Source organism: Coregonus lavaretus, assembly GCF_964263955.1.
Source record: "Coregonus lavaretus genome assembly, chromosome: 40".
NCBI classification, from domain to species: domain Eukaryota; kingdom Metazoa; phylum Chordata; class Actinopteri; order Salmoniformes; family Salmonidae; genus Coregonus; species Coregonus lavaretus.
This window is the reverse complement of record NC_140027.1, coordinates 12,566,698-12,592,296: the sequence shown is the minus strand read 5'-3', so window position 1 is coordinate 12,592,296 and position 25,599 is coordinate 12,566,698. Positions and strand designations below refer to the sequence as shown.

The 25,599-nt window shown below is 40.7% G+C and overlaps 1 protein-coding gene across 1 annotated transcript in view; it reads right to left on the bottom strand.

The window, feature by feature from the left end:
- Positions 1-19,837, bottom strand: part of LOC311113702 (alanine--tRNA ligase, mitochondrial-like) — a gene marked incomplete at its 5' end in the record, with an annotated part of 29,136 nt that extends 9,299 nt beyond the window's left edge. Inside the window, 14 exons of the mRNA XM_084157003.1 lie at positions 8,197-8,337; positions 9,348-9,461; positions 9,805-9,974; positions 10,398-10,536; positions 11,247-11,374; positions 11,509-11,623; positions 11,786-11,824; positions 11,907-12,015; positions 14,005-14,150; positions 17,369-17,513; positions 18,228-18,419; positions 18,524-18,669; positions 18,956-19,144; positions 19,583-19,837. Coding sequence (XP_084013129.1) covers positions 8,197-8,337; positions 9,348-9,461; positions 9,805-9,974; positions 10,398-10,536; positions 11,247-11,374; positions 11,509-11,623; positions 11,786-11,824; positions 11,907-12,015; positions 14,005-14,150; positions 17,369-17,513; positions 18,228-18,419; positions 18,524-18,669; positions 18,956-19,144; positions 19,583-19,837 — 2,028 coding nt within the window. The remainder of the gene's footprint in view (positions 1-8,196; positions 8,338-9,347; positions 9,462-9,804; positions 9,975-10,397; positions 10,537-11,246; positions 11,375-11,508; positions 11,624-11,785; positions 11,825-11,906; positions 12,016-14,004; positions 14,151-17,368; positions 17,514-18,227; positions 18,420-18,523; positions 18,670-18,955; positions 19,145-19,582) is intronic.
- Between the last annotated feature and the right edge of the window lie 5,762 nt (positions 19,838-25,599).

Genomic DNA, 25,599 nt, shown 5'->3' with positions numbered 1-25,599 from the left:
TTGCCAAATTGATAGTCAACCTGGCCCACACCAGTCTTTCGAATAGGGCTTGCACTCTACAGACATGCTCCTCCCAAGAGTCTGAGTATACGACCACGTCATCCAAATACACGGCACACCCTTCCAGACCTGAGACCACCCGATTCATCAGCCTCTGGAATGTGGCTGGAGCATTCCGCAAGCCGAAAGGCATCACTGTATAAGAGAACAAACCAGATGAAGTTATAAAGGCAGCAATCTCACAAGCTCTTTTGGTAACGGGTACTTGCCAATATCCCTTTAAGAGATCAAATTTGCTAACATACTTTGCCGACCCAACTTGATCAATACAGTCCTCCATCCTAGGAAGAGGGTAAAGGTCTGCTTTAGTAACATTGTTAACTTTTCTATAATCAGTGCAAGGTCTAAAAGTGGAATCCGACTTCTTGACCAGAAGACAGGGTGAAGCCCAATTTGAACAACATGGCTCCGCAATACCATTGTCCAACATATACTGCACCTCTGTTTCCAACTGCAGTCTCTTCTCCTGAGATACACGATAAAATCTCTGTTTAATAGGCTTAGCATCTCCGATATCTATGTCATGCTCAATTAAATGGGTTTTCGATAGAGTGTCAGAAAACAAAACAGGGTAGCTTCTAATAAGAGCTACCAATTCATCACGTTTCTCAGAGTCTAAATGATCTACCAAAACCCCAAGGTTTTGCAAAGTCTGGGAGTTTTTCAACCGACCTTGTAAGACCTCATCCGAAACCCTAACTACCTCCTCTTCTCCCCCCTCCACAAAGTTAAAGCCACAAGATGTAGTGACTGGAGCAGCAGTCAACGCTGACCTCACCACTGGAGTGCCTTCCACTTTGCTTAGATCACGGGAGTGATAACATTTTAACAGGTTCACATGGCATTATTTAGAGGACTTCCTATGACCAGGGGTTTCTATTAGATAGTTCAAATCTGACACGTTGCGCAACACAGTGAAAGGACCACAGTATTTTTCCTGAAAAGGTGAACTTACAAGAGGCAAAAGAGCAAGTACATGATCACCGGGACTAAACCCACGGAGCTCAGCCTGTCCGTCATATTTCTGTTTCATTTTCTGTTGAGAACATTAGTTTTTCTTTCGCCAGTTCACCAGCCCTATACAACTTCAGCCTAAAACCATTTACATAGTCAATAAGGTTCCGAGGTGGTTCTTCAGGCAAACCACCATCCTGCAGCACTGCTAAAGGCCCACGCACCTTATGACCAAACACTAAGTCATTTGGGCTAAACCCTGTGCTTTCCTGCACTACTTCACGAGCAGCTAGTAACAGCCAAGGTAACCCCTCCTCCCAATCTGCAGACAGTTCTGTACAATATGCACGAAGCAAGGATTTTAAAGTTTGATGAAAATGTTCCAAAGCACCCTGGCTCTGGGCATGGAACGCAGTAGACTTGTTGTGTTTAACTTTAAGCTGTTTGAGAACCTGAGCAAATAAATGGGAGGTAAAGTTAGACCCCTGATCTGACTGGATGATTTTTGGAATCCCAAATGTTGAAATAAATTGAGTTAACGCTTTAACTACTGATTTTGAAGTCATGGTACGCAAGGAAAAAGCTGCCGGATATCTAGTTGCTTGACACATAACAATTAATAAGTAACTATGACCTGACTTGGACCGTGGTAAAGGCCCAACACAATCGATAATAAGATGCTCAAAAGGTTGCCCTACGGCTGGTATTGGATACAAAGGTGCTGGCTTTAAAACCTGGTTTGGCTTGCTTGTGCGCTGACACGTATCACAAGTTTTAATAAACTGAGCTACATACCGCTTTAAACGTGGCCAGAAAAAATTACGGAGTATACCATTATAAGTTTTACGAACACCCATATGACCTGCCACATCATCATGTGAAGTTTGCAACACTTTATTTCGCAAAGTAGTAGGTACAACTATTTGAAAAACTGGTTCTCCTAGACCCTGATCATAGTATGGAACACATTTCCTGACCAACAGCCCATCAAGAAGAAAATAACACTGAGCGCTATTCCTCACCACTGAATCAGGAACAACTTTATCAAACAGATCAGCCAAGGTAGTATCGGCCTTTTGCTCAGCTATCAATGAATCTCTAGAACTAGTCAACTGTTCTGTCTGGAGTTTGACTGGCAACTCAAGACTTTCTGGCTTACTCTCAACATCATTACGAGAGGCAGCGCGGGTAACAGCACAAACTGGAAATACCTTAGGAGACACACAGTTGAGATCTGGAGATACCCTTGCTGGGGACACTGAAGGTTGCTTCATAAAGATGTTTAATTTGCCATCTGCCCACACCTTACTACCCGCCAAGTCATTCCCCAAAATCATGTGTACTCCCTCTACTGGCAACTGGGGTCTCACCCCAACATCTACATCACCCTCTACCAGACCACATTTTAGGGTAACTTAATGTAAAGGAGAGGAGAGTGGAACTAAACCCACACCACGTACCATTACACATCTGCCAGTATCAGACTCCTTAGAGAATGGCAACACAGATTCCCCCAAAAAATTATCTAAAGCTCCAGTGTCTCTTAAGATCTTGATTGAAACATTTTGGTTGCCATCTACCAGGGACACTACACCATCTGAAATAAAGGCTGAAAAATCACCGTGGGAAGACTGAGAATCAAACTCAACTAGTGGCTGAAAAAACTCATTCTGGTAGTCAGAGGCTGTAACAGGAGCTGCCATCACAGCGGGTCTAACTTGACCTGACTTTTTTGATTTAAGTAGAGGACAATCTTTCTTCCAATGTCCTTCAAGTAGACAGGTATTAGCATTAACCGGTGCTTTAAGTCCTCCAGACCCAAACTTCTGCTGAGGCCTTTGAAAAGAAGCTCCAAAATAAGGTGACCTACTATTCCTAGAAGTAAAGTTATCTTTATGGTACATGTCACTGTTTGACTCAAAATGGCTTTTATGTGTTAGCCTGTACTCATCTGCAAGGACTGCTGCATCACTTGGAGACTTAACTTTACGTTCATTCATGTATATAGCAACCTGGTCAGACACAGAATTTCTGAACTGTTCTAACACAATCAAATTAGACAGACCCTCAAAAGTACTAACTTCAGAAGCTGTACACCAACGATTAAATGCAGAAGTCAAATCACAAACAAACTCAGAATAGGTTTGTGAATCTAACTTTTTCCTGTAACGAAAACGTTGACGATATGCCTCTGGCACAAGCTCGTAGACCTTCAGAACTGCTGATTTAACTTTATCATACACTTTACTGTCAGCTACACTCAGTGCTACAAAAGCCTCACGTGCTTTACCTGTAAGTACACATTGCAACAACAAAGTCATGTCCAAATCTGACCAAGCTCTAGCTTCCGCAATACGCTCAAATAAAGCAAAGTATGTGTCTGGATCTGACTCATCAAATTTAGGCAACAAACAAAGATTCCGTGAAACATCAAACTGTGGTAGTCCCTCTGGTCTATTAGCATTTCTCAATCGCGCTATCTCCAACTGCATATGCAACAGCTCCCTCTGCTGCTCAAAAGTTAATGAAAGACTGAAAACTTGTACCCTCACTACTAGCAGATTGACCCGAAAAAACACCTATTTCCATAAGACCCCGCTTTAACAGTCTCTTTAATTTTTTTAATCAACAATCTCAATCTGATAATGTTCAGCAATTTCAATTAACTGCTCCTTAGTACACAACTCTAAGGCTACTTCTGAAGGAGCTTGAACAAAACCACTCAGAATGTAAGACATTTTACTCAGCCAATACAACCATTGCAAATGCTCCAAAACAAAACACAATTCACCTGCTGTCAGTCTGGGTTCAAGGACAAGAGCCACACCCCACTATCATCCAAAAACAACGAACTAACTGGCCCTGGTCTTCGTGCAGTCACATGTGGTGGGGTTTTATGCACACAAAACCAGTGGAGTGGAAAAGACAACCAGAAACTGGCACGGAGGTGCTCCCGAGCTGATGTAAGGGAAAAGGAAAAGGGAAGCTCTACCCATGTTCACTGCCACCTAAAACAAAAACACCACAAGCCTCCTACTGACACTCGCTGATAAGCCTGAACAGGAGAGGACTCCCACTTGAACAACAACCCAGAAAAACCCAGAGTGAATTGCTACCCAAATGTAACTACCAAATTAACTAAACCAAAAGAACACATGGCTCTCAACGCTCTCTCCAACAATATTGGCCCAACCAAAACATCCCCTCAAACAAAAAATGTGTCAATCTGAACTAAACTAACCCAAATTGACTATAAAACAATAGTCAAATAAGCCAAATTACAAATAAACAAACGTATCAATAATAAAGCAAAGGCAATCTAGACAAAACTTTAACCAACTATGACAAAATGTTAAAGTAAACTAAAATACTAAAGTAAGACTACAGTACAATTAACTTTAACTTACAGACGAGCCCCCACTTGTCACAGGCAGGCTCAGGAGGAACCGCCCCTGCACTGCAGAGGAGGGGCCGTGACATAATGAACATACTAATTACGGCATGCTGTGTGCTGCATCATTGCTGTGAAATTCAGAATGAGTCTTTTGAGGAGGATGAAGTACAACAACAAATAATTCCCAGCAATGCAACTGGAAGAGAGAACCAGGTACTACAGGGCCTACCACAGCAGCAGTGATGTCAGAGATGCACTCGCATCATACTTTGCCAGGCTTTAAAATTAAACAAAATCATCAGTTGCTGAAGTTTGTTATGACAAGCAAAACTGTCAAATACATTTTAATAATTGTATATTACGATGAACCAGTATTTTTAAAAATCAAAACACAGGCTGTGCAAACAATCAATTGAATTAAATGAAAAAAATACTTAATTGGCTTGGTCTTGTTTTTTTGTGTTGTATAAAAACAACATTTAAGTAATCCACGTTCATACAGTAGGCTACAGGGGCCTTATCTATTCAAGATGACAATCGTTGGCTATTACATTGTCATTATACAACGGGTGGGTCTAATCCTGAATGCTGATTGGTTAAAACCGCGTTCCAGACGGTGTATATTCCACAAGTTACCACAGGCTAAATCTATGACATTGAAATGCCTATTTACTCTGTTCCATCTGACTGCGCAAACCACTGTCTCATTAGCTCAGCCAGGCAATGTACTGAATATTCTAGAACTACAGTATAAAAAGCATCTAGACATTATCTCCCATTTCTTTTAGAATAGTATTTGGTTTTCAACAGCGGAGATTTGTAATAATCCGTCTCTCCGACATTTGCAACATTGTTTCGATATTGAAATTCGATCTCCAGCTGTCCTATGCTAATGAACGTGTCGGGAGTCAGGACGAGACAGACAGGCAGCTTTTCTCAGCCAGTCAAAATCATGAATCAGCATAGTCTTTATGGATATATACAAAGAAATGTCAATAAAAAACACAAAATGCAGCTAGTTTGCGGTCATTCCAGCTTCAGTTTGAAGTGATTGTGTTAGCTATGTAGTTGGCTATCTCTTCTGAACTGTGGCCTGGCAAGAGGGCAAATGTTCTATGCCAGGCGAAATCGCACATCATTAGCTCATTGTTATGGATGTATTCCCCCAAAAAAATCACTAGAAAACAGCTTAAATATATAAGCAAATGAAGCGATTTTGCTGTAATTCTGGTAGCATTTTTAGCCAAAGTTGGCTAGCTAGCGAGCAAGGGATAAGAATGTTGCCAGCCATCATGGCAACGGAACATTTAGATCGAATGACTGGTCGAGTCCATAGATTTAGAACAAAAATACTTAATGACTGGGTCGTGTCTCTGGCAACCAAATCGATCGAACGAACGACCAGCCGGCTTGGGTGGCAACCCAAGATTTGTGTCGGGACTATATCTCGTGGAAGGATAAAATAGTAAGACTAAATCAAAATAACGTTTTTAATTATTTGAATATGTTGGTAACCTGTTTGAATATATTGGCACGGTTTGCCGGCCTTCGACTTCGTCTCGGGCCTAACAACACCTGTGCCAATATATCCTCCAAACACCGGCTTCGAGGGCATTATCACTTAAATGTGAACTCCTCGTAATTAACAGTCAGTGTTGATGAGTGTCCTGACGAGAAGGTAAACTTTTCTAGCTATGCAAGGCCAAAATGGGGTATTATCAGCTTATTGTTATGGATGTATCGAAATGAATGTCAATAGAAAACAGCTACTTTGCTGTTATTCTAGCTGGTGAGGGCATGACTGTGTTAGCCGTAGCTAGCTGGCTAGCTAGCAAGCAAGGGATAACAACGTTGCCAGTGAGCATGGCAACGGAACATAAAGAACAAACGACTGGGTCACGTCCATAAATATCAAACAAACGACTGGGTCGCGTCGATAGCAACCAAAAGATGAGAAAGTATGAATTTGCTTATATAAATGAAATTATTAATTATTTGTTTTTTATTTCTACCGGTGTGCTTAGTATTGTTTTCTTTGGCAACTGTGGTATAAGCGGGATATGTACCGATTCCATGGCACATGGTTTATGAATACAGTCCCCTGTAGCTCAGTTGATAGAGCATGGCGCTTGCAACGCCAGGGTTGTGGGTTCGTTTCCCACGGGGGGGCCAGTATGAAAAATGAATGCACTCACTAACTGTAAGTCGCTCTGGATAAGAGCGTCTGCTAAATGACTAAAATGTAAATGTAATAAACAGCTTAAACAAATGCAACGGAATAAACATTGCTGTTATTCTGGCTGCAGAGGTAGTGACTGTGTAGCCATAGCTAGTTGGCTAGCTAGCAGTAGGCAAGGGATAAGAACGTTGCCACTGAACATGGCAACGGAACATAAGGAATGAACGGCTCCGCCTCGTCCTGCTGCGTCGTCCATTATTTCCAAGGTAATGTAGAGAACGACGGCGTTTATCCCTTACATAATAAATATTTGCATCAATTGATGTTTGTTAAATCTGATTTATTATCTAAAAACCAAACTGAACTAATTAGAATTATATGTATTTTATCAAATCAGACAAGACAAAAATTCTGCAATGGATGGCTACAGACGACGACATGTGGTCGTGGTGGATGTTGATGGAGCCTTCTAAATGGTGTATAGGTGAGTACACTGAAGCTCCAAATGGTGTTGTGGTGGGATACCACGCTGTGCTGTTGGGCCTGCTTTGTGTTGTTGGGGGACAGCTTTGGTGAGGTGGGACAAGGGCCCTTGCCACATGTTCAAATGTGTTTGCTAGCTGCTGAAACACAGTAAGAAAGCTCTTATTCTCACTGAGGAGTTCTTCCATTTGCTGAAGCTGCCTTTCACTGTTATTTTCCTCATTTGCTGTACATGCCACCAGTTGATCCGCCTGCTCCTCCTCGCTCAAGAGGCGGTCAGTCTCCAACTTCATGAACTCCACCAATTGTTTCTTCTGTGTGTCTGCAATTGCTGCCATGGTGCTGTGTGTGTCAGGTGCCTTCCTTTTCCTCTTGGTCCTCCTATCCTGAGGATCGAGGCGGAATTGTCAAACACCCACAAAAACACAGTGTTGTGTGGGAAAATGTGTCCTGTACTGCTCTGCATTCCTTGTGTAGCCTTTTGCCCCCATACGTTCACAAATTGCAGAGCAGTACAGGAATGCAGAGCAGTACAGGACACATTTTCCCACACAACACTGTGTTTTTGTGGGTGTTTGAAAATTCCGCCTTGATCCTCATCTCCCCAGATCTCCAGTAAGGTCTTGGTTTCACAGACAGTCCATGTCACCCCTTCCTCTTATTTTATGTAATTGTATTTTATTTGAGCTGATTTACCTAATTAAGCTAGTTAATAGTATTCTAGCTAACCTTTGCTGGCTAACAAAAGATGAATGACCAACGGAGAATAACGAATATCGCTTGTGTTGCAACTTTGTATTTGAACGTTTCTGCACATGAACATCAGCATAGGGTGTTGCTGCGTCACAATACCTGGTACTGGATCTTGGACCCACAGCCTGGGCAGGGTCCAGGATTCGTTTCGGCCAGGATTCATTTACGTTTCACATACGCTTTATATACATTTGTTTTCGAAATTCTGTGATGAATTTGGTTTTAAATGTGTGGATAGATAATATACGATACTTGTCATACTATAAGCTGAATCACCCAAGGCTGCTATGAGTATTTTAAAAATGTAAAGTCCAAGAGGACAACGACAAATGATCAAATTCAAGAGGGGCTAAAAACGGGTCGTATTGTATACCTTGACGCTGAAGTCAAAGCGTAGGCGGTCTGCAGCGACATGACTGCCTCTCTGCTCCACAGAAGGACCCAGCAGCTGACGGAGGACGAAGTTGAGGACGTGTGTGGCTGTGTGCTTGACCATGCAGGCTAGTCTCTGTGGCTGGATGTGAATAAACATGTATTTTCTTATTAGCAAATTCAATTATGACATGTAATATGCTATTAACATAATCATATTTATGACAAAGTATACGTCACAAACATCCCACTGGGCACAGATGTCAGTTCAACGTCTAGTTTTGATTTACATTCATGTGAATACAACATGAAATCAACCAAAAATGTCACCCTGTCATTGGATTTAGGTGAAAAGTTTTGTGAAAAAAATACAAAATTCCCTTACGTTGATGACTTTTTGCAAATCCAATCAGTTTTTCACATTGATTCAACATCCTCACATTACATTTTTTGGTTGAAATTATGTGGAAACAACGTTGATTCAACCAGTTTTTGCCCAGTCGGATAGATTTAAAGCGCACAAACACACATATATCACAAATAACACACACCCGTAGTTTTGTTGCAGAAGCCTTATGAATAAATATTTTTTATAAGCTAACCTACATTTGTCTATGGCATGTGTCAAACTCATTCCACGAAGGGCCGAGTGTCTGCGGGTTTTTGCTCCTCCCTTGTACTTGGTTGATGAATTAAGCCCACTTAATTGAAAAAAAAAATGTATGCACTCACTAACTGTAAGTCACTCTGGATAAGAGCGTCTGCTAAATGACTAAACTGTAAATGTAATTAGTAAGGAACTCCCCACACATGGTTGTCTAGGGCTTAATTGAAAGGAAAATCCAAAAAACCTGCAGACTCTAGGCCCTCCATGGAATGAGTTTGACACCCCTGGTCTATGGTAACCAACATATGTTTAAACAGGTTTGGCAGTCAAATACAGTGTGACTATAGATACTCTGATGATTGATGACTTATTTGTTCATTTAAAGGTTGAACGCGAGGATAGTTTCAGCACTATTTTCCATAGACTTCAACAGAGCACTTTTGCTTTCTTCTACCCAACTAGGCTGGATTTCAAATGATCATGTCTGCTGTTTAAATAAGGTCTATTGTGTAAGCTAAGAGGTGACCTGTAGAACATTGTTATACCTCATCTACGTAGAGCTGGACCTGGTCTCCTTTTCTCAGCACTTCAGCAGCAGTGACCTGATGAACCACATATCCCCCAGCAAGCTGCACAGCCTCAACAGGGTACAGGATATCCTGAGGGAACACACACAACATCCCAAAACCCTAGGGATCAACTCCAGCCAATTCAGCTAACTAGGCTAGTAAATATACCATGAAAGGAATGATTCAATGAATTTAGTTTCAATAGTTTAGTAAATATTTAGCTGAGGGATAATTCAAATCAAATCAAATTTTATTGGCAGCATGCGCCAAATACAACAGGTGCAGACATTCATATGCAGGAAAGTTGAACATGCAATGTATGGACATTTTCAGACCCATCCCTAACAAGCAGCTCACAGACACGCGTTGTGACACAGTGCACTTAAACATGACATAAACATGGCGTCTTAAACAAGGTGTAGCGAACACTGACCGGCAGTCCATCTCTGATGAAGAAGCCCTGGTCGTGGGACTGCCCGCCTTGCTCTGCATAGAAACAGGTCCGGTCCAGCACCACACCACACCTCTGGCCCCCGGCCACCTTCGAGACAAGAGACTGTCCACAGTACAGGGCCTGCACGGTAGCATGGCAGGGCTGGAACACTGGATAAAAAAACACAGGGCTCCTTTCAGAGAGAATGTAGCTCAGCTGGTAGAGCACGGCGCTTGTAACGCCAGGGTAGTGGGTTCGATCCCCGGGACCACCCATACACAAACATTTATGCACGCATGACTGTAAGTCGCTTTGGATAAAAGCGTCTGCTAAATGGCATATTATTATTATTTATTATTATTATTATTATTATTAGAATAAAGTGGACAGCAATACAAAGGATAATTGACCTGAATATAATAATATTGATTGAATATTATCCTTTGGAGCAGTATTGAAGATTATCCTTTGGAGTGCTGTCTAAATCATTCTCTAAGGATTTTGCTAGCGAGGATCCAGCACCCAACCATTTTAGACTAATTACTGTAATTGTGAGTGAGCATGTTGTCTCCATCTCGAGAACTCATTCATACCATATTTGCCATCCTGTGCCAAGCTGTAGTGGTACTTGGGAGAGTCGTCTGTGTGGGGGACTTCTCCACTCTGCAGCTGGGCTAGGCTGTGCAGATCCAGATGGACCAGCGTATCCCCAATAGAGGTCTGAACCTTACACTTAAGGTGGGGAGAGGAGAGACTCCCATGGAATGGGGTACATAATTGTCAGTAAAAATCTGCAAAAAACGCTGAAAAAGCTGGATGGCCTCACATAGTTTCAATAGATTAAAACCATAAATAATTTATTCTTAAGCATGAATTTATCATTTTAATGTAAATGTAGTACTCATTAAATAATGCAGTGTTGAGTAAAGGAACAAACTAATATGTGGTAAAATCATAAAAGTTTAATGTTTAAAGTAGATGTCCAGTGAAAATCTCACATTTAACGCATACCCAAATATTGTTTTTGACTCGTCCTATACTCGTATTTGTGGCCAAAGCATAAATTGGAGAAAAAACACAAAAACTCCACCTCAAATTTGAATCTCAAACAGACTGTTTCGACAATGCTTGCTATATCCTCATAGAACATGTTGGCTCATTGGCTGAGCTGGCCAATCAGCGGTGTACTCACATTAATATTTGTAATGACTGGTATACGCCCACACCATTCAAAACACAGAAATACCTAATTACAATTTTTTGGAAGGAAAACTATTTCACTCATTGTAATTCATTATAGGTGATATTTCATAGAATCAGGAAACACTGGACAGTTACTTTACAGTAATTGGCTATGCAGCTTCATAAAGCTAACTTAGACTACCAATATTTGCTTCAGGTAGAGAAAAGGAGAGGAAAAGAAAAGCACTGACTGTAGTTACCTTTTCATTTTCAATGGCCAACTCATAAAGGGCCTGTTGGTCAACACTCAAGCCCTTCTCCTCCAGCATTAGTCCAATGAGATCCAGAGGAAAGCCCAGGTTACGATGCAGAGACCAGGCCACAGGCGCTAGGAGATAAGCACACACACAAAGGATTGACTACAGAAATAAATTGCCCCAAAAAATGTAGAACACAAATACCCTATTACAAACCCTACCCTATCCTAGTACTGTATCCTAGTATCCTAATACTGAAGCTGACCTGGGAATAGAGTGTCATTTTTCTCCAATCTCTGGAGTGTCCTGTCAATCACTCTGCGCCCCTGCTTCAGAGAGGACAGGAACTGGGCCTCGTTTTCATTGATTATATCAATGATCTGAAAATAAATAAAACCGATCTTAATAGGAAATGTGGCTGTGTACGAAATGTCCAGAATTTTGTATATGCACTTTTTCTTTTTTTTTTGAACCGTCATTAAATGTGTTGTTGTTGTCGTGTTGTTGATGTAATTTCTCTCATTTCATGGTAATTAACTTACCCTATCTGTCTCTTTATGCAGTTCAGGATAAGCATCACCCTGTAGAATGAGATGTGGTTGAGAGAGGATCAAGACCATGATGGCACAAAGGGCACAAGTCTGATATCAGGCCCAAACTCACCAGGATACGAGCAACTGTGGGTACCAGGCTTGCCAGCGCTCCCTCAGGGGCCTGCAGTACCTCAGTGCTGAACCTCACAGCTCGCCGGAGGATACGGCGCAACACCAATCTGCAGCAGGCCCACACAAATGCACGCACACGCACAATAATTGAAAGAGAATAAGAATTACAATTGTCCAATTATTGTCAGATGTGTTCAGACCTCCCACAGTCTGTTTTGTCTCAATCCCAGACACATTTCACCATTTCAATCTTCTTTCTCAATCTTTGGGATTGAGATATGTTAATTTTAGATTGAAATATTAGTCTCAGTTAATTTAACCTTTTACACTAGAACCGCTATCTGCCAACAGCAACTGACTTTTGATTTTGTAAAAAAAAAAAGAAGACGTCCTGCTCCTCCAAAATGTTTGTATTTTACATTGCTCATTTGTCAGAATTTTGAAATCACAAACAGCCTATAGCGCCTTTTTACCTGTTTTATTCACACCTATTCCCAACACCCGTCAAGATAATGCGCTGTAGGACATTGGTACCCAGCCAGGCGCGAATGCGTCTCTCTCGCTCTTCACTGAATGAATGACAAATGGATGAATGGGTGATAATTGTGCACGTTACTTCACAATTGAATTTAAATTAGGCCTAACTGAATGATAAGGTGCGTGAAGAGGTTGATTTCATTTAGAAAGACAATAGTGTAATGACGACTTTGTGTTATGTCTTTATCAGCGTTGGCACTCATGTTTATAGCAAAGAATTTAACCGCGCGCCTTGTGGGATATCATCATTTTCTTTTAAGTTTTACTTTGTAAAAAGAAGCTGTTATGGGACTGTTTTATTTACTGTAACTCTATTACTATTCAAATGTATTGTAAGGGAAACGAAAACATGCTACGTGTTGCAGCAGGCCTTTAGAATAATGCAAAACATATCCTAGACTCTATCCAAGTTGATGAGTGAGGGGAAACAAAGGCCTGTCAGCCTGCACAGCCGGCCCATCGAAACTACACCGAAACTAATTTCACACATAATAAGACAAGATTAAATTGACAATAGTCTGATGAGTGACAATATTATCAGTTGTCAAATTGTACATTTTAGAGATGGGTACATCTTGTAATTGACAGATGCAGGGAAAGGAGCATCACTTTATCAAATCCTCCTTCAGAGTCAAATGTTTTGACTAGTAACATAATAAACATAATAAACTTTAAATATGCTATTCTGTTTTCTTTTAAATACATTTTCTTATTTCCACAATGTTTCTTTAGACCTGCCAAAACAACATTATAATGGACTTCTTTGTGATGGACTTGTAACATAAAATAATGAAAATGCTATTATGTTCTAAGACCTTTATAAACACCACCAAATGATTATTCTTCCAATAGCATATTTTTCACTAGAAGTTTGTAGAATTAGACAACACATATCCTTGACTCTATCTAAACATATAACTAATAGTTGTTTTATTTTTACATTTACATTTTAGTCATTTAGCAGACGCTCTTATCCAGAGCGACTTACAGTCATACTGGCCCCCCGTGGGAAACGAACCCACATCCCTGCCGGCCAAATCCTCCCCTACCTTGGACGACGCTGGACCAATTGTGCGCCGCCCATGGGTCTCCCGGTTGCGGGCGGCTGCGACAGAGCCTGGACTCGAACCAGGATCTCTAGTGGCACAGCTAGCACTGCGATGCAGCGCCTTAGACCACTGTGCCACTAGTGTTTATGCACTATTTATCACGCGTTCGTGCTTATATTTGGGCACCTTGCGGGTTGATATGCATCTGATGCTAAAGGAGACGCCTGGTAACGCTCTCAACGTTCTCTATCAGGTACTTACAGTATGAAAATGTATGCACTCACTAACTGTAAGTCGCTCTGGATAAGAGCGTCTGCTAAAATGACTAAAATGTCAAAGGCCAGGCGGTTCTAGCGTTAACTACCCTTTTGTTATACCTTTAGGTGTTATAATTTCCTTCCTAAATGAAGAGGAAAAGCTTAGTAAGTCTGGCATCTTTCAGATTGCCTGTTGTGCATGAGCCAAAATCAGAGCATGGTGCAGCGAGAGACTAACAGCAGTTTGACTCACTCGGCCCCAGACATGCCTGGGTAGACTCCGTCAGCAATGCAGACAGACAGGGTGCGCACATGGTCAGCAACGACACGGTATGCCATGTCCACTTTGCCCACATCCGCCTCTCCAGTCCTCCCTCTATACTCAGGGCAATTGGAGCACTAGATGAATTTAAATGTGAAATAAATGAGAAAAAGAAACAAACCAAACAAACAAATAATTTGGCACTAATATTCTCCTGTAAGAAAGATATAGATGTCAGTGAACATACATTTAATCCCGTGGGAGCAACAGAACCATAGGGCAAGAGTAGCTGGAGAGAGCAGTGGGTGTAAGACAATAGGTTCATTGTCCAAATTGTGTGTCATAATTAATTTCACAATCACGCACAAATAGAGCAAGTTATCACGTTTTATTTCCTATGTAGGGAAGGTTTAGCTCATGTTTCGCTCATTATTCATTGGCCTATTTCTAAACTTTCTTGCCTAGCTAAAAAATGTGAATCCTTGATTAATTCTCAGCTAAGATCTTTCTTATCTTTGAAATGTATTCTATACTGAACAAAAATATAAACGCAACATGTAAAGTGTTGGTCCCATGTTTCATGAGCTGAAATAAAAGATCCCAGAAATGTTAATATGCACAAAAAGCTTATTTAGCTCAAATTTGGTGCACAAATTTATTTACATCCCTGTTAGCGAGCATTTCTCCTTTGCCAAGGTAATCCATCCACCTGACAGGTGTGGCATATCAACAAGCTGATTACAGCATGATCATTACACATGTGCACCTTGTGCTGGGGACAATAAAAGGCCACTCTAAAATGTGCAGTTTTGTCACACAACACAATGCCACAGATGTTTTGAGGGAGTGTGCAATTGGCATGCTGTTGGCATGCTGACTGCAGGAATGTCCACCAGAGCTGTTGCCAGAGAATTGAATGTTCATTTCTCTACCATAAGCCACCTCCAACGTCGTTTTAGAGAATTTGGCAGTACTTCCATCCGGCCTCACAACCGCAGACCACGTGTAACCACGCCAGCCCAGGACCTCCACATCTGGCTTCTTCACCTGCGGGAACGTCTGAGACCAGCCAGCTGGACAGCTGATGAAACTGAGGAGTATTTCTGTCTGTAATACAGCCCTTTTGTGGGGTAAATCTCATTATGTTTGGCAAGGCTTGGCTCCCAAGTGGGTGGGCCTATGCCCTCCCAGGCCCACCCATGGCTGCGCTCCTGCCCAGTCATGTGAAATCCATAGATTAGGGCCTAATGAATTTATTTAAATTGATTGATTTCCTTATATGAACTGTAACTCAGTAAAATCGTTGAAATTGTTGCGTTTATATTTTTGTTCAGTATAAATGTACATCAGTCGGGTTTTAGACCAGGTCATAGCAATATCTCTGCTGCATCCCTAGTTACAAATGATTTGGTTAACTGTATGGATATAAGGCAACATTGTGCTGCCCTCTTCATTGACCTGTCAAAGGCTTTCGATAGTGTTGATCACTCACTGCTAATTCAGAGGCTTTCCTCAATTGACCTAGACCATGCTGCATGTACCTGGTTTAAAAGTTACTTGACAGAATTGCAACATTTACCTGGAGCTAACTCTGCAAATAGCACTACTGGGTGGTTTGAAAAGTCATAGTCAATCGATCAATAATATAATAATAATTTTAGCAAAATTTTTTATCTTTAATTTACAATCTGTAGAAACTATGAGAATAGAAAAGTTCCGAACTTTTGTGAAACATCACAACACAGTTGAAATATATATGGCAAATAGAAATAAAAAATGGATGGTGTTAAGAGATAGATGGGAGGGGTTGAGTGGAGCTGAAGGGTGGGACGAAAAACAACAAGATAGCTAATATAAAATATACTGTGTCCGAAAAATTTATATACAGTAGGATCAGCACTTTTGTGAAACAGCACTGTTAAAAATATATGGCAAATAGAAATCAAACTGGATGCTCTTCAGAGATAGGGATTAGATGAAGGAAGGAGTTAAAAACAAACAAAAGATAACTATTGTAAAATACATTGTGTCCGTCAAATGTATATAGTATGTATAAGCCGGAAGTAGAAGCCTAAGTGTTGTTGTCCATTAGTTTTACGCCAATTAGGGGAGGGGTGGTGGTGTTGGGGGAAAATAATAAAGGAAAATATATTTAAAAAAGAGATAAATATACACAACCGATCAAAAGTTTTAGAACACCTACTCATTCAAGGGTTTTTCTTTATTTTTACTATTTTCTACATTGTAGAATAGTGAAGACATCAAAACTATGAGATAACACATATGGAATCATGTAGTAACCAAAAAAGGGTTAAACAAATCAAAATATATTTTATATATGAGATTCTTCAAATAGCCACCCTTTGCCTTGATGACAGCTTTGCACACTCTTGACATTTGTATAGATGACAAGCTGTCTTTTAAAAAGCATATTGATGAGTTACTTAAGAAGCTGAGAAAAATGGGCTTATTCTATCGAAATAGGTCCTGCCTCTCGCTAAATAGTAGAAAGCAGATTATTCAGTCGACGTCGGTCCTAGACTATAATAATAATAATATGCCATTTAGCAGACGCTTTTATCCAAAGCGACTTAACAGTCACGTGTGCATACATTTTTACGTATGGGTGGTCTCGGGGATCGAACCCACTACCCTGGCGTTACAAGCGCCATGCTCTACCAATTGAGCTACAGAGGACCACATCATCTATATGAACGCAGCTGCCACTTCATTAAAGCCATTAAATGCTGTTTATCATAGTGCATTGCGCTTTATTACGGGCGACAATTTTAGTACTCATCACTGCATTCTCTACCAGAAAGTTGGTTGGCCCTCCGATATCACGTTGGTTGATACATTGCTATGTTTTCATTTATAAAGCCACTTTACAAAAAGTCCCATTGTTCCTAACATCATTACTAAACTTTAGACATACAAGTTACCACACCGGTCTCAGGGATGGCTAACTCTGGAAATTCCTTTGTTCTCTACTGAGTTAGATAAATATTTATGGAACAATCTTCAAAATGTTCTTACATTTTATGTTCTGGTGCCTCTAGGGCAATTCACAAAGCTGATTAAGGACCTTATTACTCATGAATGTGTTTGTTTTTTATGACCGTGCTTTTCTTTCTGCTTGCATTTTGATGTGTGTATTTTTTGTAATTAATGTAATTCAGGGCTCATCTGTAAAAGAGACCTTGGTCTCAGTATGACTCCCTGATAAAATAAAGGTTAAATAAAATGTCTGCTTCTCTTCCTGACCTGCACATGTATTTTCTTTAAATTTCTTCAATTATTTTATTCTATCCTCTATTTTATTGTACTTAATTATCTGCAAACAAACTAAACATACCTGTTGTATAGCAGACAGCAGAGGGGTAAAGAGGTCAGTGTCGTAGTTGGAGCGTTGTCCTTGGAGAACGGTCACCAGTCGCTCCAGACCCATGCCAGTGTCCACGCTGAACTGGGGGAGTGACCGCAAGCTGTGATCTGCCTCTCTGAAACAGCCAAACGCAAGCACAGCGTCAGACATAGGCTGTAAACACAGACACACAATCCACCCTAGTAATGTGATTCAGTCATGGAAAACTCAAGTCTAACAGTCCATAGTAGAGTGTACTCCAGATGGAATATATTTTCGTCACACAATAATGTAAAGATGTTGTCGTCTTGCTAACATCCTCTGTCAAGGTTAGAGTGCATGAGCATTAGCAGAAATTGCTCCTAGCTAGCTAGCTGTGTGTGCCAAAAGTGCTTGTGTTTGTTTATCTTTTATCTTTGAGACATGACCTTGGCTGAAATAAAGACGAAATGAGTTAGCAAGTGGGCTTGTCCGAATACCCATACTTGCATTCTAAATAGTACTCTGATTGGGTATGCAAAATAGAACGTTTTATAGTATGTTACATTTCGGAAATGTCAGGAAGTCATACTAATTTCGGCTTTTCATCTAGTATGAATTCACTGCACACTATTTAGGAAGAGAATTGCCTTTTCAGACCCACATGTTAAGAGGATGGGCTGTACCAAAATGTACGAATGGTGGGAAACAACGCAGTTGTGCATTAGATGATGCATTCCTATGAATGAGCCTAGAATGTTGATATTTGCTGCTTACTGCAACGTTTTTATACTAAACAGCATGTTCCAAATAGTATTTAGTATGGTTAATTAAAAACCAAACTATCAGCCCCTGGTAGTATGTATAGCACCTGTTGTATTGCATGAAGACCAGGTTCCAAATCTCGACAACATCAGGACTGTCCGCATTGACCAGCGAGGCTGCATTACGGCCCCCAATGTGGTCATAGTGGATCTCTGTGCAGGGGCCACAGGGGCCAATCTCCCCCATCTCCCAAAAGTTGTCTCTCATCCCAAATGGCAGGAGGTGATCAGAGGGCACTCTACAAACAAAAACATAAACCAAAAAAGAGAATGGCGAAGGATCACAACACAAATGAGTGAGGAAGTTGTTATTATCTTGGAGAGGAAACTATGGCTTTCATACCCCATGCTTAGCCAGATGTGGCGCGTTTCCTCATCTGCTGGCAAACCAGAGGTGGCATCACCGGCAAAGTATGAGACGTAGAGGCGTTCTGGAGGAATCCTGTACTCCTCTGTGAGTAGACGCCAGGCCATGGTGCACGCTTCCTCCTGCACAGGGACATAAGAGTGCTTATTACCCTAATCTGAAGGGGCATAAATGCCATAGTTTCCCTTAACTTATTACCCCCTCACTAGTTATTTCATGACACATGAATTGCTCATCTAGACTATCTTTTTACTATGTTTGTTCATTGTAGCAAATTGCCATGAAGTAGACCTTTAAATTAACTCTCCATAGTAGGCTTATGTGCATTTTTACACCTGCCTTTTAAACTGCTATGGCATCATAGATCATAGCTACCTGTATGTCACACATTTTATGTATGTCACACACCTTGAAGTAATCACCAAAGGACCAGTTTCCTAACATCTCAAAGAAGGTGTGGTGGTAGACATCTCGACCAACATCTTCCAGGTCGTTGTGTTTACCCCCAGCCCGGACACACTTCTGACTATTCACCACCCGCCGGTATGTGGCCATTTCACTGCGCGGGTCTGCTGCTCCCAGGAAAATGGGCTTGAACTAAGTGAAGAGGAGAAGAGAGGCATCATTCCAACTCAGAGCCAATGAAGTCACAGCACCCAAAAAAAGCTATGAAGGCATTTGATGTATGGCCTAAGGTATGGTATGTATACACAACTGTTCACTTGCATAACTAGTAGTATGCAAAAAAATCAACGGACAGTCAACAAGATACAAAATCTGCATTTGACTGGAATTGCCTTTAGATAGCTAGCTAGTAGGCCTATTTATTGCCTATATTCGCTCACTTCTGTTGTTCACGCGGAACTGTACACCCAGTGAGCAACAGAACTGTCAGAGGTGTCAAATCTCCAGTGTCATGCATGAGGCTAGCTTTCTTCGCTACAGCCCCTTGCCAATAATCAAATGAGTGTCTACTGTATTTAATACTATAGCTAATACTTAATGTGAACACCAACCGATGCCTGTTCAATTTACCTGGTTCATGCCTGCGTTGACAAACAGGAGACTCGGGTCTCCCCGCGGACGAACCGGGGAGGATGGCACAATGATGTGTTGGTAGAGTTCATGAAAAAAATCTGTGAACGTACGCCGCACCTGATTAGACGAAAAGTCTGTTTGAACCTGAGAATATGACCTTGATAAACATCCTCTGAGGCTTATACGTGATGTTAAATTCTTGTTTATCACTGCTCTGTACCTATGTGTCAAGCGTCTCATGTGCGCCGCCATGTTGGCAGCTCTTCTTCTTCGGTGGGGTTTAACAGCGGTTGGCATCAAATGTTAATGGGGCATTACCGCCACCAACTGGACGGGCTATTGAACGAGAAAATACAAAATACATTGCGGGAAAAGGAGGAAAAACGATATCATACAAAATACAAAAATAGACAGACACATCAACAAGCAAAACCCATCCCCCTCCTTCAGTCACAGTCCAATCCAATTTCTCTGACTTCTTCTGTGCTTTACAGTTTATGACCATTGCAATAAATGACACAAAGCCCACCTTTTTAACATTTAATATATCATGATCCCTCAGTTGGTGTGAAAACTTCACTGGTGGTGGTGGCTCTACTACCATTGTTTCTTCACCACCACTCGCTCCTTCCACTCTTCTCATCGCGTCCAGATAGGAGACCCTCTGGACAGCCTTTACTCTTGCCACCTCTGTCTCCTTTACCCTAACAGGGCACGTCAGGAATTTGGGCATATGTTCATCACCACAATTGCAGCATTTCAACTCAGCTGGCATATGATACTCTTCCCGTCTGCATACACTTGACACATTACCATGTATTTTGCAGTTATGACACTGAAGGGGCTTGTGCACAAAAGCTCTAACAGGGTATCTCATGAATCCTAACTTTACATGAGAAGGGAGAGACTCTTCATCAAAGAACAATAGTTTGATGAAGCACATTTCTTTACTCCATCCACCATATGGGTCAGTCGATGTGCACCAACCACTCCATCTAGGTCTTCAGTTATATCATCTGCATTTACTTCATGCCCCACCCCAGAGATAACCCTCTTGATAGGCGCCCTGCTTTGAAAATCCATACATAAAACATTCCACTCCAATCTCTTTTTGAGATGCAAAGCATGCAACCTTCTGCTCCGCAGATACACAATCTAAAAACGAATCTAGACTAGGCTTGGATTTCACCACACCTTTACTTGTTTCCTTTCTTTTTCGCAACTGTAACCCACTTATTCTCACTCTGTGCTCTCCATCTCATCTGCACAGAGGGCCATGTTGGCAGCCCATCTAAGGTCAAAGGTAAAGGTGTGCAGTCTGTGTCCAATCACTGAAGTGCTTGTCATTTATGGCCACCTTGCAGCCCGTCTGGATCGGTGGCCTTGCAGTCATACTTTATTTTGGGTGTGTTCCATATGGTTAGACTCTAGAGAAAATATTGTAATGCCTGAATGAAGCGCTCTCTGCAGCTATTTCAATTTAGTTTGATGCCTGACCTACACTTGTCTGAGAAAGGTATTTAGGTATGCTAATGTCCAAGTGAAGCGCAAAATTAAATATACTTTTTCTGTGTGCATGCCCTAACTAAAATGTCAGTGCAAAAATTCAAATTATTAAAAAAATTACTTGAGAATACTGACAAATTAGATAACATTGACATGATAGTTATAAACAGTTGGAGCTATATAGTTAAATAATTGAACAGCAGGACCTTTCCAAGATTGTGCCTTTAGTAATGCACTATTTACTTTCATCCATGCATAAATAACTGAGGGACAAATTGAAGAGGTTTCAAATGAAATCCTGCTACAAGTATTTTAGTAATTATGTTGTTTCCCCCTTTCTTTTGTTATACTGAACAAAAATATAAATGTAACATGCAACAATTTCAAAGATTTTACTGAGTTACAGTTCATATAAGGAAATCATTCAGTTGAAATAAATTCATTAGGCCCTAATCTATGGATTTCACATGACTGGGAATACAGATATGCAGCTATTGGTCACAGATACCTTAAAAAAAACGTAGGGGCGTGGATCAGAAAACCAGTCAGTATCTGGTGTGACCACCATTTGCCTCATGCAGCGCGACACATCTCCTTCGCATAGATTTGTTTAGGCTGTTGATTGCGGCCTGTGGAATGTTGTCCCACTCCTATTCAATGGCTATGCGAAGTTGTTGGATATTGGCGGGAACTGGAACACGCTGTCGTACACGTCGATCAAGAGCATCCCAACATACTCAATAGGTGACATGTCTGGTGAGTATGCAGGCCATGGAACAAATGGGACATTTTAAGCTTCCAGGAATTGTGTACAGATCCTTGCGACATGGGGCCATGCATTATCATGCAGAAACATGAGGTGATGGCGGCGGATGAATGGCACAACAATGGGCCTCGGGATCTCTTCACGATATCTCTGTACATTCAAATTGCCATCGATAAAATGTGATTGTGTTCGCTGTCAGTAGCTTATGCCTGCCCATACCATAACCCCACTGCCACCATGGGGCACTCTGTTCACAATGTTGACATAAGCAAACCGCTCACCCACACAACGCCATACACGTGGTCTGCGGTTGTGGGGCCGGTTGGACGTACTGTCAAATGGAAGCAAACAGAGCAAACGGAATGAAATAGGGAGGGACATACCAGAATTTGTCTAATAGAAACTCTCATTTTAGTTGCAAAACATTTTACGCTTGGAGTAAACGGTTTTGCAACAGAATCGGCATAATGAATACACCCCATCATTTTTAGGGAGTGGCTGCGGTTCCGGATTTTCTGGAATCCGACTTGCCGTGGCTATTGATATGAAGATTTCTGCACATGTGTGTGTAAGTGTTTTAAAAGGTAGCTGCTGCCCACTCTGCTGCCAATGTAGCTTCTGCTTAGTGCTCACTACTCAAACTGCCGCTTCCCCCTCATTGGAATGGAGGGAGAAACTTCATGATGTATACTAAAGATATGGTCGACATGTTAGAACTATGCATTCCATGCCTCAAGCGCGATTTCATATTTTTTTCATGTTGTAGCCTACACAAAAGACATGATCAACATGTTCATTCGTAGGGCCTACAAACATACAGGCAGTCAAAATAGCGATTATTATCATTGCAAACATTGGCCAGCCATACCGCAAAAGTGGAAGAGGAAAGTTGAAGGGGGAGAAAGTAAGGAACTTGTCTGTCGGCCTTGCATTAAAGAACATAATTGGTTAAGGAAAACTGTGATAAATAAAAAAGTATATCAGTTTCACTTAAGGACCAAAGGATTGACAGCAGTCCCATATAGATTGCAAAATAGTTGGGAAGAGATCTTTGACGTACCGATCCCATGGCATAGTGTTTATGAACTGACACGCAAAACGACACCGGATTCAAAAATTAGAATCTTTCAATTTAAATTATTATATAAAATTCTTGCTACCAATAGAATGTTATTTATATGGGGGATACAATCTTCCCAGCTCTGCAGATTTTGCTGTGAAGAGATAGACATGGACATCATGAAGATGATCGGAGAGGTTGAGAGTAGAAGAAGTTCAGGAGAAAAAAATAAATAGATGTGTATATGTATATGTATATATATATGTATATATATATATATATATATATATATATGTATGTGTGTGTGTATGTGTATGTATGTATATATATATATGTATATATATATATATGTATGTGTATATATATATATATATATATATAGATATAGAATTATTGTAAAATTAACTCTGTCCATAAGGTGTAGATAGTGAGTATGGACCGGAATTAGAGGCCTGGGCGTTGTTGTTCACTAATTTACTCCAAGTAGGGAAAGGATGGTGGGGTTGAAAAGTAATAAAGGGGAATATATATATATATAAAAAAAATAAAAAAATATGGGGGATTGGAAGTGATGCAGACAATTACATTGATAGAAGATACAATCTATCTGCAATATTAAGCTGATCCTTCCCCCCGGAAAAAAAAAAAAAAAAAAAAACATTGGCTAGTTCTTTTTTCAGCAACTCTCGCTGTGATATGGCAGCATAACTATGAAGATTATCATCACAAATAGTAGGGAGTCTAAAGCAGTGGTTGACAAACGATGTAAGGAAATAATAGCACACCGGGCGCAGCGAAACTAATTTGACCATTATCAGACTCTGGTTACCGGTCCGGATACACATGCTCTGCCTAGAATGTTCGGCTGCCCAAAGGTGGAAAAACTAGGTAGCCTACTCATGCAGTACTTGCATGATCATTGAGTGGTTAAAACGCAGATCGTTTTTTGCCCCAAAGCAAAACTGAAGTGGAGAGTTACATTCTTTTTTCAGGGACTCTGGCTAGTGGCTACGATTTGGCAGCAACTGTACACAAAGTGTACAAAACATTGAATTTCACCCCTTTTTTCCCTCAGAACATCCTCAATTCGTCAGGGGATGACTACAAGGTGTCGAAAGTGTTCCACGGGATGCTGGTCCATGTTGACGCCAATGCTTCCCACAGTTGGCTGGATGTCATTTGGGTGGTGGACCATTCTTGATACACACAGGAAACTATTGAGCGTGGAAAACCCAGCAGCATTACAGTTCTTGACCATTCAAACCGGTGCGCTTGGCACCTACTACCATACCCTGTTCAAAGGCACTTAAATCTTTTGTCTTGCCCATTCACCTTCTGAATGGCACACATACGCAAACCATGTCTCAAGGCTTGAAAATCCTTCTTTAACATGTCTCCTCCCCTTCATCTACTCTGATTGAATTGGATTTAACAAGTGACATAAATAAGGGATCATAGCTTTCACCTGGATTCACTTGGTCAGTCTATGACATGGAAAGAACAGGTGTTCCTAATGTTTTGTACACTCAGTTAGACTTCATCATCATAGAAAACGCTGATTGTTTTTGCTCCAATGCAGTGTGTAGGGACTGCATGCTACTTGTGCAACTTCAATATGCGTTACAACAGACAGAGAAGGTTGTATAAACTTTTTGGGAATGTTCGTTCAAATGAGGCAGATATAGGTTTTTAGGATTTATTTATTCGCACCAAAGAAAAGGGAAAGACAAAATAGTACAGATTAAAAAACAGTTATTGGGTAGTTTGGTTCATCAGGCTGACCCCCAGTCTTAGCTTGTAGTTTTTGAGGGATGATGAGGTTTTGGCAAATGTGAAGATAAGAATTCCAGAGTATGGTACCTCTGTATCTGATAGAGAATTGACTATGTGAGGTGCTGCAGTGGGGAGGGTGAAGGTTATTGCAGTGTCTTGTGTTATATAGATGGATTTCAGAATTAACTTGGAAGAATCCATTGAAGGTTTTAGGTAAACTGTCTGGGAGGTATGAGTATTTGTAGAAGAAAGTGCATAATTGCCGTACATTCACATCGTAAACAGACAAGATATTGAGTGTCTTAAACAAAGGTGCAGATGGAGCCAGGTAATTTGAGGAGGTGGCTAGTCTTGCAAATTTATTTTGTATGATGAGTAATTTGTGTAAGTAGGAGGCATATGTACTGGCCCAGACAATATTAGTCAATGAGATATAGCTAAATTAAGCTATGGTAAAGAGTTAGGAAGCAAGCCTGAAGAACCAAACAACTAATCTTTCTGATGATACCAACAGATGTCATCACTTAGCTACAGACAAATTGTAAATGATATTTCCAGGATAACTTTTCATCAATTAGAACTCCAAGGAATCTAGTGGAGGTGACTTGTTAATTCCCATCAATTAAGATTCTGGCTCTTTTTTTAAATGTATTTTTTTTAACAATATTTCTTATTCTTACTATTGAATACAATAAAGTTGAATTGTTTAACATTTAAAGATAATTTGTTTATCTGGAACCATTCAGAAAATGTGGCCATACCTGAGTTGGCTTCATTAATTAGTGAATCAAAATTATTGTGTGATAAAATCAAATTGGTATCATCAGCAAAGATAATGAGAAGTACAGTAGAAGACACAGCAGCAAGGTCACTGATATCGATTAGGAATAACAAAGGTCCAATTATCGA